The 17,429-nt window shown below is 36.4% G+C and overlaps 1 protein-coding gene across 2 annotated transcripts in view; it reads left to right on the top strand.

Moving 5' to 3' along the window:
• LOC140155844 (ankyrin repeat and IBR domain-containing protein 1-like) overlaps nt 1-17,429 on the top strand; it is a 116,687-nt gene that overhangs the window by 51,980 nt on the left and 47,278 nt on the right. For both annotated transcript variants that reach the window (XM_072178833.1, XM_072178832.1), the window contains exons 7-18: nt 142-259; nt 1,085-1,269; nt 2,035-2,114; nt 2,963-3,107; nt 4,733-4,902; nt 7,339-7,427; nt 7,863-7,993; nt 9,004-9,138; nt 10,584-10,746; nt 11,476-11,615; nt 13,662-13,880; nt 14,574-14,754. In XM_072178833.1, coding sequence (XP_072034934.1) covers nt 142-259; nt 1,085-1,269; nt 2,035-2,114; nt 2,963-3,107; nt 4,733-4,902; nt 7,339-7,427; nt 7,863-7,993; nt 9,004-9,138; nt 10,584-10,746; nt 11,476-11,615; nt 13,662-13,880; nt 14,574-14,754 — 1,756 coding nt within the window. The remainder of the gene's footprint in view (nt 1-141; nt 260-1,084; nt 1,270-2,034; nt 2,115-2,962; nt 3,108-4,732; nt 4,903-7,338; nt 7,428-7,862; nt 7,994-9,003; nt 9,139-10,583; nt 10,747-11,475; nt 11,616-13,661; nt 13,881-14,573; nt 14,755-17,429) is intronic.

The following is a 17,429-nucleotide window of genomic DNA, read 5'->3' as shown; positions in this document are numbered from 1 at the left end:
ATGAAAATTATAGTTTATATGTTCATATTCTATGTAAACTGTTGTATTTTTCTTTAGATACAACATAATAGTATCCTTCCATGCGTTGCATGTGTCTGTCACATATCTTTATCTAATGTCATTGTTTTATGATATTTTCAGTCTTATTCTGGCATGCGCCCTCAAGAGCTTCAAGAAGCCAAGGATGTACTTGTGGTAGAGACTGCAGATATGCTGAGAGTACCATTGTTTACTGCAGAAGCACTACTTAGAAATCATGGTAAGTATTATGGTATGGTTAAAATCCCAGTCAAGGATGATGTTTTGTCCTTTCATGACCTGCTCAAGGGAAAGAATTATTTGTGATGATACCATTGACCTCACAAACAAACAAGCCTAAAATCACCACTTTTTATCTTCCCAATTTGCTAGCATTTGAAAAAAGTAAATCTTCTTTACTCTTTGTTGTTAGAGAAGCGGAAGATTGGGAATATTGGGTGTATTTAGTTTAGTCCCATGGGTCATGGGATCAAATCCATTCAGGATGATTTTTTCCCTTTGCCAGGTCGAAAAAATAATTTGTTATCATACATTTAACTGTGAGAGTGACTGAAAAATTGCTAGTGATCAAACCTTTGTAGCTATTGTATAATGCTTCCAGCATTTAGTTATGGCTAGTGATGTCACTACAAAGTTGTCTTGAAGTTAACTGTTAGCGATTTGAGACACATTAGCAAATTCTGAATTATATATCGGCAAATTCACTTTTCCAATCAAGCGACGGATATAGATGTGAAAAAATGTCATAAAAAATAATAACACTGTGCGTCTTGTGAATGCTTAGTATGATATGAACAATAAGCTATCGAAAAAATATTAAATTTCTGTACATCATGGAACATTTAACTACGCTTGTTACTCCGCGACTAATCATGCTAACTACACGCGCGTACAACGCTACTCTACGCGTCCATATTAGCGAGGCTATCTGCGTACAACTGCTTACTACGCACAGCCATGCAAAGAGTATGTTCCACGATGTACACGAATTTGATAATTTTTCTATAGTAATATTTATATGCAATATTCCCCTTGTTTCATGTAGAATGGTCACGAGAAGCTCTTCTTGAAGGTTGGATGAATGACCCAGCAGAATGTTGTGAGAACAGCGGAGTGAAACCACCAGAGAATCTTGGTAGTTTTGTAGCTGAGCATCAGTTAACCACTATGGATGCAGCTACTCCTGATGAGAAGACTGAAGAGGAGGACCAAGATGATGATGCTGTTATGGTATGCAAGTCACATTATGTTGTAACAAATAGCCCCAACCCTAGTATCACAGGAGAACCGCTTTTACCTGTTGGCCATTGACAAACATGTTACTTTTATTCCAAGTGTTGATTATTCCATCCTCCTCATGCAAGCAAATGCAAACATGATCTGTGAAAGAGTAGACAAGCACAAACAAGAATCATAATTTGTTGCAAAACAAATGCATTGTTTTTTGATATCATAATAATATTGTGCAATTTGTCCTTGTCCTTTTGGGCACAATGTCATATTTTCATACAATTGGAATGATAGTATAATACAAGCATTCTTGGAAATTTCATGTAATTTTAAGGATTTCAGGTTATTGTTTGCGCATAAAGAAGCTGTAGTCAAAATTTTAAATAAGTTTTTAACTGTCCAAGAGATGAAGTAATTTTACCTTAGACACCTTAATTTAGGTACATGATGTGATCCCAGGATGTGATCAAGCAAAATGAATCGGATGCAGGGATTATTGATTTTGAGATGTAACTAATAATCAAATGGCTCATGTAATGAAATTGAAAACTGAATTTTGATTTTGATTGACATTAAGATTAATTTAGCTTGATCATACTGCTTGATGACACCATAAATCTGCTGGCATGGTCCCTATTTGGACCAGTAGGACTTATTAATGTTACCATTATGTTGATGTGAATTTATGCTGCACCATTTAATCCAAACAATTTACATGCCAATATGAACCCATGACAAATTTTCCCCTTTATGTATTCTTTTCAGTGTGATATATGTACATGCGGCATTGAAATTTCTGTGGATACTCCATGCTCACATCAGTTTTGTAAAGCATGCTGGGAAAAGTAAGTAATACTCTTAGTGAGTTTGGGAATCATTTACTTATTCTATATTTGCAGTAACACATGGATTTTATTTGAGATATTGCGTGCTCAGGGTTTCTTATTTGAAGATGAAGTCTAAAGTCATCAATTGTTTTCAAATCTGTCAAGGTGCACATTTTATGGCAGATCATAGACAGGCTTTCAAAATGTTGTAGGGATGAGCATAACATATAGTGGTGAGCAAAACCACAGAGTTCACAATAATACTATGATGCTATACATAGAACTTGGGCAACATGTACACAAGTGTAGTGGGTTTTTTTTTAATGTTTTATTTTGTCTGTCAATTTGTCAACAAGGGATTATAGTTTTCTCATTGTTTAAATTCCACTTCAACAGATATGAATTTCCTGTAACTGACAGACATTTTCCCATTTCCCATAATATGAACATCTCCCACAATTCCAAACTAAGTCAAGGATGAGATACAGAACATTCTATTAGGCTGTCTGCTGACTAGCCTTTGACTGTACAAATTAATTATGAATTTTTAAATTGAATAATTATTATCAATTGATTTTGTCTAGACCTTTCATATAACTACTGTATGTCTTGTGGTTAAAATGAAAGAATGTTTATGATTGATATTTATTTGCATTTGCTGCAAGATGGCATTTAACAGAACAAATTGGGAACAAGGGCATGGTCATGCATATTGGCTATGGGATAAACAAGTGTTAAGGTTTACTAGAATAATTAAAGGTATACATACGAAATCACAAAAATAACATTGGAAGCCCATAGGTCATGTAACCATTGATGATTCTTAGCCTGACATTAATTGGTTATACAAAATGTTCTATTTACAGATATTTAAGTGGTAAAATAGCTGAAGGAAATGCTCATAATATAGTGTGTCCAGCGTATCCGTGTGATAAATTAGTTCCAGTAGAAATTATAGAAAATGTTGTGTCCAGAGAAATGTCCAGAAGATACCTGCAATTTGATATCAAGGTGAGCGTAGTCTGCTTATTTAGGGATTCAATCATGTTTCACCGTCGATCATCACCGATTAACAATGATGCGTCCGCGAAATCTGCGAGGGCAGCTTTAGCGCCGGACGCGAGTTGTTAACGTGTGATGAACAACGGTGAAACATGATTGAATCCCTTTCAACAATGAAAACAATCTAAAGATCGTCTAATTCACATGATTCTTTCATTCGGAATATCCGTTTGTCATTGCCACTCAACCTTACAAGAAGAACGATGATTTCTCTGTTGATATCAGCAATAAAACTAAAGAATAAAGCGGTAATGTTTATCTGTTACTTTAATAACATAATTATTAAGAAAGTGTTTACGCATAAGTTCCAGGCATGACAGATTTTACGCGCTCATGCGTTACCTTGCGTTCACGTATACGCTACTGGAAAAGTGTGGATTCATCACGGATTAACAATGGTTGGCTCCTGTACAAAGGTATAGGAAGAGTTGTTGAAAGTAAAATTACTGCCTCAAAATTTAAGTATTTACCAGTGTGGCTGATGCTACTTGATAGCTCAATGGCAAAAAGATGTAACATGTATTTTTAAAAAAGCGCAGTGATTTATAGTGGGCTACACACAGGCACAACGCCTAGACGTTGATCCACAGGCCATAGCACACTTTACAGGTTTACAGGACCACTGCGGCCCACATCATTCCATAAACCATTTAACATCAACTACTATTAGCTACTGTTTGTATGATCACCTATGATATGCATGAGTTGCCTCAATCTACAGTGCGTGGCCTGTATGAGTGCTGTTTGCCATTGAGCTATTAATGCATAAAGAGGTCAGGCAAAAGATACAGCTGTGATATATATACTTCTGTATGTTCAGCCAAGTAGATAGCAATCAAATTCATTAATCTGTGTATTTCTACTGGAGAGCAGTTGAAATTTGATGCAGTTTGTCACTAGTTATGCCCAGTAGAAATACATCGGTAATGGTAAAAGCCGAACAATCCCTTCCGATTATGAGCTAATTAAACTATAGCTACAATGTATTCAGGACTTCACATTTACATAATTAACCAGGGTGATATGTAACCCCAGCATGAGAACCAATGACTGGTAACCAATGGAAGGATAAAATAGCAAATTTACATACCTAACTGGTTGGTAGCAATTTAGCCTGCTCAATTAGGTAATTGTAATTGCAATCTTAGTAGCTACTTGCCTGATTGGCTTGTGACCCATAAATGGTTATGGTACATCCCTGTTCTTAACCCAGAGTCTACCAAAGTACATAACAATTTGGTTAAGGGTGCAAGAATGCAATTGCAGGCCACATCTGATACACTAATTTCCTCTAGTGGTGTATATTATTAAGCTGAATTAATTGAGTGCCTATTTTTGCATTTTGAAAATGACATTTGTAACAGATGTTGCAAATGCAAAATATTCCTGGTGTATTTCAACAACAAAAGCTCCTTTTTGCCAAATTTGTTTGAAGCTCTGCAGTGAAGGGTTGGTAGAACATAATTCCTATGAACACATTGTCATGGGTTTTAATATGTTTAAAATCCTACTAATTGCTTTATCTGAAATCTAATTATACGACTACACTATAATGGTTTGTTACTTGAATACAGGCCTTTGTTGAAAGTCATCCTAATCTAAAATGGTGCCCAATAGCTGGATGTGGTAGAGCAGTTAAACTTCCTGATGTAGACACACCACAGAGGGAGACGACTCCAAGTCCTACATCTCCTCCTCCAATGTCACATGCAGTAGACTGTGGCCAAGGTCATATATTTTGTTGGTAAGTTATTTATATGAAAACACCTGATCCTCTTGGCTCAAGCCAATTGCAGGAATTGTTGTGAAATTGAGGTATTGGTAAAAATAGAGAGGAAAGGGTAATAAAATAATGAAGAAATTTTACATTATAAAAAAGAATGCTTGGCATTAGAAAGAATATAACTATTATCTAGGATGTAATTTGGATTATTAAACTCCACATAGGAACATCCTGAGTGCCTGAGCCTTCAGAAGCATCATGCTTGAATTTGGCTGACACCAATAGATTGTTCAAATCTGGCAACCTCACTCATCTGAGCATACACAGAACACTCAACTTTTTAGCACTTCAACACAAACTCCCTTTTGTGTACGCTCACACTATTTGTGCCAGTTTTGAGTTCACTAATGCATCCTGTACTTATGTCACCCCCATGGGCTAAGAGCCTACCTTCTGCGGTATGATAAAGAATAACTAAGCAAGTTGATAATGATAAGAATAACTAAGCAAGTTGATAATGATAAGCCTGCATGGATCTGATCATGTCACATGAGTAAAAGTAAGATGGCATCTGAGTTAAAAGATGTTTTAATGCTATTTATACTGCCATTATCAAATAGAACATAGATGCACAAGTCATCCAGTACATATTAGTCTGCCAGTGCACACTGGTTGTGCACAATGTCATCTGCTAGTTTTTGCTTTATGTTTGTGAGTCTGTGTATATATGTCTGGACTTGCACTCGTTTAAATAAACCGACAAGAAATCATTCAAATCATCAGGATTCAAATTACGACGGTGCTCATCAATGATTGGTTGGAAGATTCTCTTGTATTCACAGAGATTATTAACAATTGTTTGTTGCGTTTTTCTGAAGAAAAAAACGGAAGCAGGAAGTACATTAAGTAAAAAACTCCCACCAGAGAGTCAGGTGTTTTCTTCCAGACATTGCAGAAGCCTTTGATAAGTTGGATCATCAAAGTCATAGCGAAACCCAAGAACTACAGAGCAAATGCTGTTAGTTACTGTGTTGTTACTGATAGCGTTTAATGGATCGAACAATGCTCCTTCCAGATTTGTGATATATTCTATTAAATATCCGGCCTCACATAACACATGGTCTTCGTAACTTCGCTTCCCTACACCGAATGAACGCAGTACCCCTGTTGTGAATTGGTTCTTTCCATGATGGTCCCGAATTAAACGTAATACCTGTAAGCAAAACGTAAGGGCAATTGATGGTATTATGGCATTGGTTGATTATTGTGTTGACACAATCATAAGTAAGAGAGCCATAAAACAAATAAAAAAACAAAACAACAAAACCGGGCAACAAAACAAACAAGAATTGTCTTTTAAAAAAGACACAGTTCACGGATCTGGTGTATAGTAGGTCCTAATAGAGATTCCACACAAAATTCCTAATCCACTCAAGAGGGATAAACCGATTACGCTATTCAATGCTAGTCATCACTTGAATGGATTTAATCAGTGCAATCCCTTAAACACGGCCTTTGATGTTTATCATCGCCTGCGATTTCTCTATAGCTCATCAATCATCTACTCAAAATTTAATTTAAACCATGGCATTATAATTCACTCTGTGAACAAAAAAAACAGAAGCCCTTATTTATTTCAATCGGTACAATTTGCATTCCAAATGAAACCGATTTTATATTTTGATATTTATCATAATTACGTTAAGAACAATCATTCTGATACAGCTTGTATCATGCTGTGTTTTGGATGCAGAGATATATGTCCCGAGTATAGAGGTCAGGTGTTGCCATGCAGGCATACGGTATTGCCTGTCTGTAGACACCCAGAACGTACTACCATATGGCTTCTGGGGATGATTTCTCAAGATTTGTATGATTACATTAGTACCAAGGGAAGGAAATAAATTTTGGTAGTAACTGTTATTTGTATTGTAATTTCGTCAAAATATTTCCTGTTTCAACGTGTCGGCTATAAATTTGGACTAAAATCCACATATGTGGTGTGATCAAGCAAAGTCAGACTGAAGTTGGGCATATTTAATTTTCAATTTTCTATAATTATGATTGCATCAATTATTTAACACTGTACTTTCATTCTAGACAAAAATTAAGTCCACTTTTCTTGAAAACTTCAAAGAAGTCTTCAAAGAATTATCCATACAGATCTAAAAAGTCTACAAGTCTAACAAAACAAACAAGAATTGTCTTTAAAAAAGACACAGTTCACGGATCTGGTGTATAGTAGGTCCTTAAAATGGGTGCCAATGCCAGCCGTGCAGGCATCTAAATGCAAACAAGGGTAACACTCACATCCCCATGTGTTGCCATCTCCAGCAGGCACTCAGATTTCCAACCCAAATCACAGACCTTCTTCATTGGGACCTATCAGGACCATGTTTCAATGTTATCATTTAAGGTGATGCTTGAGTAACCCTTTTGTTTTCTTTCCCATTTCAGGAATTGTAGTGGCGATCCGCATGAACCTTGTAGCTGTGAAAACTGGAAGAGATGGCAAGAAAAAGTCGCAGAGGTCAAACCCGAAGACTGTAAGTGTTATTTGGGTCCTTTAGAACTTTTAGAATGTTTGCCGTATCCAACACGGCTTAATATTTTTATAGGACTACTAGCTGCTGAGATTCATTATTGTGAAACAGGATTGACGTTGAAAGTGATGCATTAGATTTGTTAATAAAGTATCCGGACTTGACTCATATACTGTAAGTAGAGAGATTTGCAAGCACACATGTTTGTAGATTTCTCACTTTTATTTTGCAAAATAAGTTGTTGTTAGATAAGTATTATATTAAGGAAATGACGTAGCCGCGTGCAGATTCTTGAGCAACTATCCAGTTACTAATACACGGAATAAAGCAATTCTATTGTGGACAGTTGTCCAAGATTCAGCTTTCTGCCATGACGTACATACACAGAGACCAGGGTAGCATATTTATTTTGTGATTTTGAACATTGCTTTCTTACAGTATCTAGTTTAGACGTAGAGACAGAATCAGCATCCAACTATTTATGGTTAGTGACCAATTCTAAACCTTGTCCAAAGTGTGGTTCTCCTATTCAGAAGAATGAAGGCTGTAATCATATGAAATGTACAAAGGTACGTATATTCTTAAACAGCGAGAATAATCATAACAATCTGATTGGCTTATCCTTGTGTCTTGAGCTGTGTTCTGTTTATAGGTTAATAAATGCGGATCACTTGTTGAGATAAATTTGACTCAGTAATGAACACGTGCTGTGAGATGTTGCTGAGTCCAACACAAGAGCTTTGCACGCCTTTGAGTGGGGGCCATCTTAATTAGGAACTGCATAATTCTAGTTATAACAAACAAATGCTAAATATGTCAGAAAATTTGAATTTATACAAAATGTATGCACTCTTCATATTTTTGTAACAGCTTTTTTGATTGGCTATGTGGTTCTGAGAGTGTATGAACAAACAATATAGGACAATTGATTGGAACATAACAGTAGAGACAAGATTAGATTATGGCATGTGTGACATCCATTTGATGTGATTCAAGAACGCTGATTGGTTATAACAGTGACATCACACTGACATTGCATATTCACATATAGCATCCATGTGAAAAAAATTGATGGTCCATTTGGCTTCCTCTAGACAGGGGTGGGGGTGTGTGTGTGATACACACATGGTCAAAGGTGGTGTATTATGTAGGGTGTAATCACTGCCTTTGATCACACATGTAACACACAATACGGATGCTCCTGTCTCAAGGAATCCAAATGAACTCTAGTCCTGTGTACTGTCACATGACAAGTTTCTGGTATCTATAATGGCATCGTATACTGGACAGTGGTCTCATAATTCAAATTTTATTTGATCATAACCTAGTTCAGCTCAAATGTGGAGCCCTACTCTTAAGTGTTTCAGAGGGCACAACATTTTACAGGCTTCTGCGTCTAGTCTCCTCCATCGTTTTTTATCATGTTTGTTATTTGCCTGTTTTAATTTTGATGGAAATCAATATGATTGATGATTGATGTATTAGGATTACACTACCAAGTACCACGAACAATTTAAAAAACTCTATCAATATATTTAATTTTAATATATTAGCTGTTTCTTGTTTGTCATATATACAGTGCAAGCATGATTTTTGTTGGGTGTGCTTAGAACCCTGGAGCAAACATAGCTCAGAGACTGGTGGTTATTTTCGGTGCAATCGATTTGAGGTGGTGCAAAAGGTAGAAGAGAAGGCTGAATCATTACTCACAGACGTAAGTGTTTTTACCCCTGCTATAATTACTTAATTGATCAAACTGTCTACTGGGTTGACTGTCCTGGTATTTGTAGATTGGGAAATGGTGAATTAAGACAGCTTTATTAATTGAAAATTAAAAAGAAACCCCACAGCTATGCTGTACTTAATCTACCTATTTTAATCAGCCTGGGTGTGTTGGTGGTTGTGTGTAGGGGTATGTTTGTGAGTGTCTGTGCATTGTATGGGCATGTACAAAGCCATACAAATGGGGGTGCAATTTAAAGTGATGTCATTTTAATTTAGTACGGCAATTTAACTTATTAGAATTCCAAAAAGATCAGGCCAATAGGTGTATGACAATGCAGTCATTTGCAAAGGACAATTTGACATTTGACCGATGAACTAGATCAGTTATCATCACAGAATTAGAGAAGAAGAATTGGAATTCGACCGCCATCTTGTTACAGACATGGAGCAAAAATTGGGGGTATTCGCTTTCCCTCGGAGTGCGCTTGTGGCATGCAAGCGTGACATGGATGATGGGCACATTCAAGAGACGCACTTGATGCGACCTGCACCTGAGTACCAAGATGCTTCAGATGAGATGCATAATTGTTTTCGTTCATCTCCGTGCACCGTCGGGAAGGACCCCAATTTTCTCCTCATAGCCGATGGCGGTAAAGGGAGTCCCGGTTCTCCTTCTCCAATTCTGTGGTTATCATAGTTTTGGAGAGCACAGTACAATTTATTGGTTAGGTAAGATAACTTCCATCAAAATAACATAAAAAGGAAATAAAATAAAGTTACCTTGCCTTACCAATGGAGGTGATGCATCTAAGGCAATAGCCAGAGAAACAATGCATCCCTTTTACAAATTAATACAACAAAATACACTAAACACATTCAGAAAAAGACAAATAAAAACAGGTAAGTACAAAATGTATGACAGAGGTCTCATCTTTGTAAATGTATAACATATGCAATCAAATAATCTGACAGATAATGTTGAACATGTTGAATAGAGACAAACTCGTTTACAAAGATCCATGACAATGATCAAAGAAGCAAAGCACATTGATAATTTATTTAAGATGAGCAAGAAGTTTGCTCTTTAATCCACTAATGTTTTGAGTAGTCTTGACATCACTTGGCAATTGGTTCCATAATTTTGGACCATCCAACTTTATCTTAGTTTGTGAATTTCAAATGCAATTGCTCACCCCTGTCTCCTGACAGTATCAGTAGCTCTAGCTGCACATGAAGTGCCTTTACATTTACTACATTACCATTGACATAGTTTTCATACCTACTTCCTAATGATTACATTTGATGCATGATTGGTAGCTATCATCTATATTTCTAGACATCTATCATGTAAAGCATAGAAGCATTATACAGTAACTTAAACTATGCCAAGAATCTTTAAGCCTAAAACTAGCCCTCTCTAAAAAATTTTTTCAGGCGGAGAAGAAGAATAAAGATATGCAAGAATTAAATCGTTTTCTACACTACTACTCACGCTACAAAAATCATGGTCATAGCCACAAGCTAGAGGAACCATTGATGAAGAAAGCGCCTTCAAAGATGAAGAAATTAGCCTGTCATACTTCTCAACCTAACGAAGGTCAGTACTCCCACAGATGAACAGGTGTTTTTCTTTATACTACAAAAACAAAATGTCATCAATATTCATCTTTATTTAAGAAAACAATTGAAGCTAAGACAGAAATGTTAGTAAATAACTTTATATCTTGAACTTAGTCATGTCTCCAGATTAGTCGCACCTTTTCATGGCACAGATTGTAGGGGATTGAAATGTATCAAAGATATCACAAAGTCTGGTTGAAAAAGATCTATGGGAAGCAGGAAATAAGAGTTTTTATTTATTAAACATGTTGCTTTTCCCTAAATTGTTAATTCTAAGTAACCCATCAAAGTCTGGTCAGCAAGCCACAGTCCTCAAGACTTACAAAAATGTATGTCCATCCCAGGGCATTGAGAAGATAAACAGCTCAAGGAACTTGCTTTGCAATGGCTTTGAGGGTGACTCTATAGAAGTAGTCATTGGGATGTCAACACCGCCATCTTGTGGGTACTGAGTGCCTTGTTGCTAAGATGACCGCGTTGACGCTTGACTGAAGAGGTGTGTCACGCGCTGCGACTTCCGCATAATCGAGGGCGTAATGTCTAACAAATGACATGCAGAACGGCAGTATACCCACAAGATGGTGGATCCCGCAGAAAAGACTGACAGCCGTTATTGGTAATCTAACAATAAATAATTTTTCTTGAAACCATCGTACATAATCCTCTATGCTGTACCGTATAAGTTTGATTTGATTTTGTATTTCAGGTCCAGGAGACGACACTAAATTTATTGAGGAAGCCATCCAGGAACTACTCAAAGCTAGGCGTACACTTAAATTCTCCTATCCGTATGGATACTACCTTGAAGACAGAGGTGGCAGCAAACAGATATTTGAATTCATGCAGGTGTGTTTGGTTAGATAGAGATATGTACATAGATTGAATTCATACTTTTCATGGATTTTCATATCATTTAACAGGAAGCTCCTGAAGCAGGAGAATGCCATTAATTTATCCCTCCTTTCAGCCTTTTTGCTGATTCATGTATTATGTTGTCAGGAGATGTTGATGCTATGATGGCCTGCTATATGGATGTGCATTTTGCTAAAGCAAAAATCACCAATTTGAGCAAACCAACATTTTTCCAGAAAATAGCAGATTAATACTTTTCCAGAAAATAGCACACCAATGTTTTTCCAGAAAGCCTTGTTGTCATTGACACCAGGTGAAAGATTTTCTTAACATTTAGTCTCATTATGATGGTATGGCTCATATCACTTCAGGCAATAGATGCATGACAGAGGCTTGAAACAAAAACTGTATTCTCAAATTATTCTTTATGATAATCAACAGCACAAAGAACAATCCCTTTATTGTCTATTCCAATTAGTCAAGAAATTAAACAATTTTCCTTGCCTATGACTTGGCTGGATGGGTACTTATACCATTGCTCTTACCAATGAGGTTTCAAGAAGCTTGTGGCATTAAAGTTTAGCCATTGTGATGATAAGTGATAAATCAATCATCAGTTAGTGGAGTGCACCCTTAATGTTATGCTGTAAAACAGAATGACGATGTGATATAATTTGAAAGCGTATTGTATGCGCTCCAGCAAGATGCTGATTGGTTGGAAAGTGGTATACAAGGAATGTTCTGAAACAAATCAAGGCGAGTTGAATTTGGGGCACGCTAGCAAACGGGTTGCAAAGAATTAGCTGCGGTCAGGCCCGGGGGGCCACTCATATATGAAAGTTGTAAGCATCCGCGTGAAAGAAAACACAGATTTAGGGTGGTTAGGGCGGGCAGGTGGCCTTTATGTAGATTATCTTATGATTTGAGTGTAAAAAGAAATCATCATCGTTGCTGAATAAATGTTATTGAAAGGGAATAAATGTTATTGAAAGGAAATTAATGTCGATTGCATATTTTTGATGTGGTTGTTATCTATTACGCACATGATGTGCTTTCAAATTATATCACATCATCATTCTGTTTTACAGCATAACATTAAGGGCGCACTCCACTAACTGATGATTAGTTATAACATATACAATATTTGGATGAAATGTTTAAATCATTTATTGATTTATCACTTATCATCACAGCCATGTTACACTTCATGTCCAAGATTCCAGTCACATTTATTAAGGCAAATAGTGTACCTTCAGATTATTTCGATATGCGCCTGGAAAACTTCAATTCAAAGAGCGTTCTGAGTGTAACATGTTGCTACATGGTGCTACGTGGTGCAATTTATTGTTCGATTTTGGGCTCTTGCCAATAAAGAGGGATTTCCAAGATTTTTTTTAATGCAAGTGCATTTCTTGAAAGGCAGACCACTTGAGACCCACATATGCCACCTAATCCTGGGCATTTTAAACCTCCTTTTCCCTTGAGAGAGATTTTTGAATTCCAACTAATTCAACAGTTCCAACCATTCCAGGTGCAATAAGTTTCATCCAAAAACAGTGGAAGAGGCAGAATTTTTTTTCTTAAATAGGGTGTAACTGTTTTCAGCTGGAGTTTAATATAACCCGCACAAGAGTATCCACCTATAGTTTGATCAGCTTGTAATAGGCGGGAAATGTTAGGCTTTTACCACTACAGTCTGTCCACATAGAAGTACAAACCAAATCTGTGGCATCGGGGGTCGGTGCTTTGCGTCACACACACTGCGTGTTAAAAAACATGATGCGTAAAGAGGTGTTGGTGGGCTCTGCAAGTACAAATCATGCAGCATTTGGCGTGCCAAAGAAACATTTACACACGCATTGCACTAAAATGTTTATTCTCATACCTCCAGTTTCCAAGGTTTATTTACTTTGTACTTCTATGTGGACAGACTGTCGAGTGGCGCATTCAATCCATGATCTTAATCCTCTAGTTGATCTAGGCTTTTCATCTTGTCGTATAGCATCCATTAACTTTCTTGTTAACCATGATCTTTTCCAGAATGAGCTAGAAGATTCCACTGAGAGCCTTTCTCAAATGGTAGCAAGGCACTATCTTCGTACTCCACGTCACAAGATCATCCAAACAGCTCAACTGGTAGTGCGCAAGCGACATGAATTCCTTTGTGCTGTAAGCAAAGGCTTTCTTCCTCCTGAAACACCACCTACATCAAGAAGGCAAACGCTTACTAGGAGCTGGGAAAGTGACTCGGATGAGGAGGTAAATAAGGAACATTTGTTTCTATTATGCCATTTTTTTATTTAAATGATACTGTTTTAGCAGCAGTAGGGATTGGGAAACTTGACTTTTATATACAGAGTACTATCAATAACCCAATTCTAAAGGAATAATGGTAAGAGTGGAAATCTGAATTTAATCTACAGATGTTGCCAATTAAATTGAGAATTTTTTTTTCAAGTCAATACTCCAGCAAGTTACCACTGTGGGGAATTGAAATATGGGACCTCTTGCACCAGAAATGAGTACTTACACTAACCACTTAATCAGATTCTTCCTCAAATCAGTCGTTTTCATCAGTTGACTTCAGACTATACAAGGCTCCTAAGGATACTGGTCACTTGTTTTTGATATTTAATTTGGGGGGGAAGCTACATATACTTATTAAGTTGGTAATTTGCATAGTTTATTCATTTTGTCCCAATGCATTGCTTGTTTCAATCTCCTTTTTTTATAATTATTGTTCAAGCATCTTTCAAGATGCCAGGATCCCACCCAGGACAAGTTAGACAGGTCTCTATTATCTGTTCATTTCTTGACAATTCTTATATGTAGGGTGTGAATCATTAGGGTTTGATTTAAGTTTGACCCATTTGGTAAATTGTTCAAGAAGTACAAATTAATATTTTTCAATGTTTCATTGCTATCATATTCCCCTCCCCCTCTATAACATAGGATGAAGCTCTACGACGAGCCATTGAGGTTTCTCTGCAAGAAGCTATGGCTCAAAACCAACAACAACAACAACAAGAAAACTCAGAGGCAGGGGAAGAGGATAACTTCTTACCAGCAGAATTACGTAATAGCAAGTCATCTCATGGAAGAGAACGGAGGAGACATGACTCTGGAAATAGAGGTACTGTACAATTCTCGCGATTCCAAATACAGCGCGCCACCAACGACGGCAGTGAAAATTGGCATTTCCGTGTCTGGGGTCGACATCCTTTTCATCAACCATAGCTGACCATGCTTATGATTATTTATTACTCTAAAAACACAATGTTTTATAGTAGGCCTACTTTTTGAATTTTTTTGAGATTTTCTGTGTTGAAGTGAAATATTGCAGTTTGATATTCACCGATGTCCTTTTCTAAAACCCGCAAACTTGATGTTGATACTAGGCCTATGTGTTTCCTTTTTGTTATTCATTTTCTAAAACCGCCCTTTTTTTGTTTTTAAACTTTACGATGCTTTTCAGCCTGATACGCCATGAGCCTAGTCAATGCGTAAGTAGGCCTAGGCCTGTCCTTTTTTTTAAATGGAAAACGCATAGGTTTTATTTTGGTTATAAGAATAAATTGTTTTAATTCTTTCTAAATTTATTGTAATACGATAATAATATAACACCAGCATACTTAAGAACATCCATACTATTATAGGTGTTGCGTTTTTGTAATCGGCCTACATTTTCTAAAAATGGGGTTTTTTTGCACGAAGGCCCAGCAAAGAAATTCAAGTAAATTTTAAAAAGATTCTTAATGTCTCATTACTTATAAACATGCATCACATTGGTTTGCCGCTTTTGTTATTATTGTAATTGTTTGATTTGTCCTTATTTTATTTTTAGCCTAAATTTGTAGGCCTATTTTTAATTAGGCCTAGGCCTATATTACTATCAAACATTTAAAAAATTACGATCGCAATAAAAACACTTTGTAGGCATAGCCTACCGCATAAAAATAACATTTATTTTTTGTTAATATTTCAATTTGAGACTTTAATGCATAAGTTCAATAATACCTCATAGAGTTCTAGCATTATAATAAAGATGAAGAAAATTTCTAACTGCAAAAGAGTACATGAATTTTAAAAGATCATTATTTTAAGGCATATCAAGAAAATATGCATAAAAAACTTCATAACTTTAGAACCAAGTATGCTAGACTTTTAAAAAGATTCTTAATGTCTCATTACTTATAAACATGCATCACATTGGTTTGCCGCTTTTGTTATTATTGTAATTGTTTGATTTGTCCTTATTTTATTTTTAGCCTAAATTTGTATTTTTAATTCATAACTTTAGAACCAAGTATGCTAGACCTTTGGTGTTTTCAGTTTAAAATGATAGCCTATTGTACGTGTAATGTAGGCCTATAATAATGATTACAGTAACACAATTGTCAAAAATGCCTCCTTTGGCCCCCATGAACCAGATTGTGTCACAATTAAGGTTTGAATTTGACAATTGTCATGTCCGATTTTAATATAATTCATGTTTCTTTTTCATATTTTATTTTACTTCCGCTTTCTTGCATGTCATACCATCTTTATTTCAACTTTCCCTTTAATAATTCATACCCGTAACCCAAGGAAATTTACTTTAATGTAGGCCTAGCTAGGCCTACTCCCAAATAGCACACGTTGGTTGGAATGAGTTTCTTTTTAGTCATATTATCGGTCGGCACAACATTGAAAAATCAAAACTTTTTCGACTAAATATTCAATATTGGATAATTTTAAACACCTAGGCCTAGGCCTAGGCCTATACATGTTTTTTATAAGTCAACACTGTGGAAAGAACTGAACTGTAGTGTAGCCGAACCTTTACGGCATTGTGGACTTTGACCAAATTGGAAAGGTTTAAATTCGAAGGGTCGACATTTCTTGCATCATGGATCAGGCCCATAGATCAAGGACTCAACCTACAAAGTAAAGAGGGATGGACTTTATTGGAGGGATGAACGCATTGTTTAGGCCTGCTTCATTTGAGACTGAAGGGGCGAACCGAGACATCCCCCGCCCAACACACACACACCGACTTACGGTGAAGGATATAGGCCTACTGTACAATAAGGGGCAATTTGCAGTTGATGTTTTTGACAAAACCAAGATAACTTAACATGCTTAACAATGTAGTTTGGAGGCCATTATATGTCTAAATGAAAATGAAAACGTGCCTATTCATACAGAAGGGTAGTCCTATTCGAGCCCCGCACCAAATTTATTGAGGGTCTGAGCGGGGTCTGAGCCGCCAGCCCCGGTTCATAAGCCTATGTAATTTGGTTGACAGAATTGCACCACGAGAGTTTATTTTAAAATTAACAGGTTTATTTGTTTAGTGCAAGTATATAGGCCTATTTTCTCCCGACATTATACATTGGGGACCGTGAAAGTGTTTTGTTTATAGGGCTATAAGAAGGAAATGGCTTCTAAATTTCACGACCTTTCGTGATCATACAGTAGGCCTATACATCATGCTACAAAGAGCGTTTCAAAACGTCATCCCGGAACGTCACACGAAAAATGCTTTAAAACAATTAATTCATATCTATTCAAGTTTGTAAAAAGGTTATGAATGTAAAACATCTAGGCCTATAAAAATAAGACAAGCGTTCAAAACATTTACATGATTTATGAAAACCAAAAGCTTTTATCTTAATCATGTATCACGCATGGTAATAATTATGGGAAAAGATATCCAAATAAGAAATAAAAAAAAGGCACGCAATTTATGCTTTTAGATTTAATTTCCTGTTTGAAATTGTCTTGCATCAAAAGCATTTGCTTTTATAGGCCTACCCAAACTCGAAA

Source organism: Amphiura filiformis, chromosome 6, assembly GCF_039555335.1.
Source record: "Amphiura filiformis chromosome 6, Afil_fr2py, whole genome shotgun sequence".
Classification (NCBI taxonomy): domain Eukaryota; kingdom Metazoa; phylum Echinodermata; class Ophiuroidea; order Amphilepidida; family Amphiuridae; genus Amphiura; species Amphiura filiformis.
The sequence above is the reverse complement of the archived record's forward strand: the minus strand, read 5'-3'. Positions and strand labels throughout refer to the sequence as shown.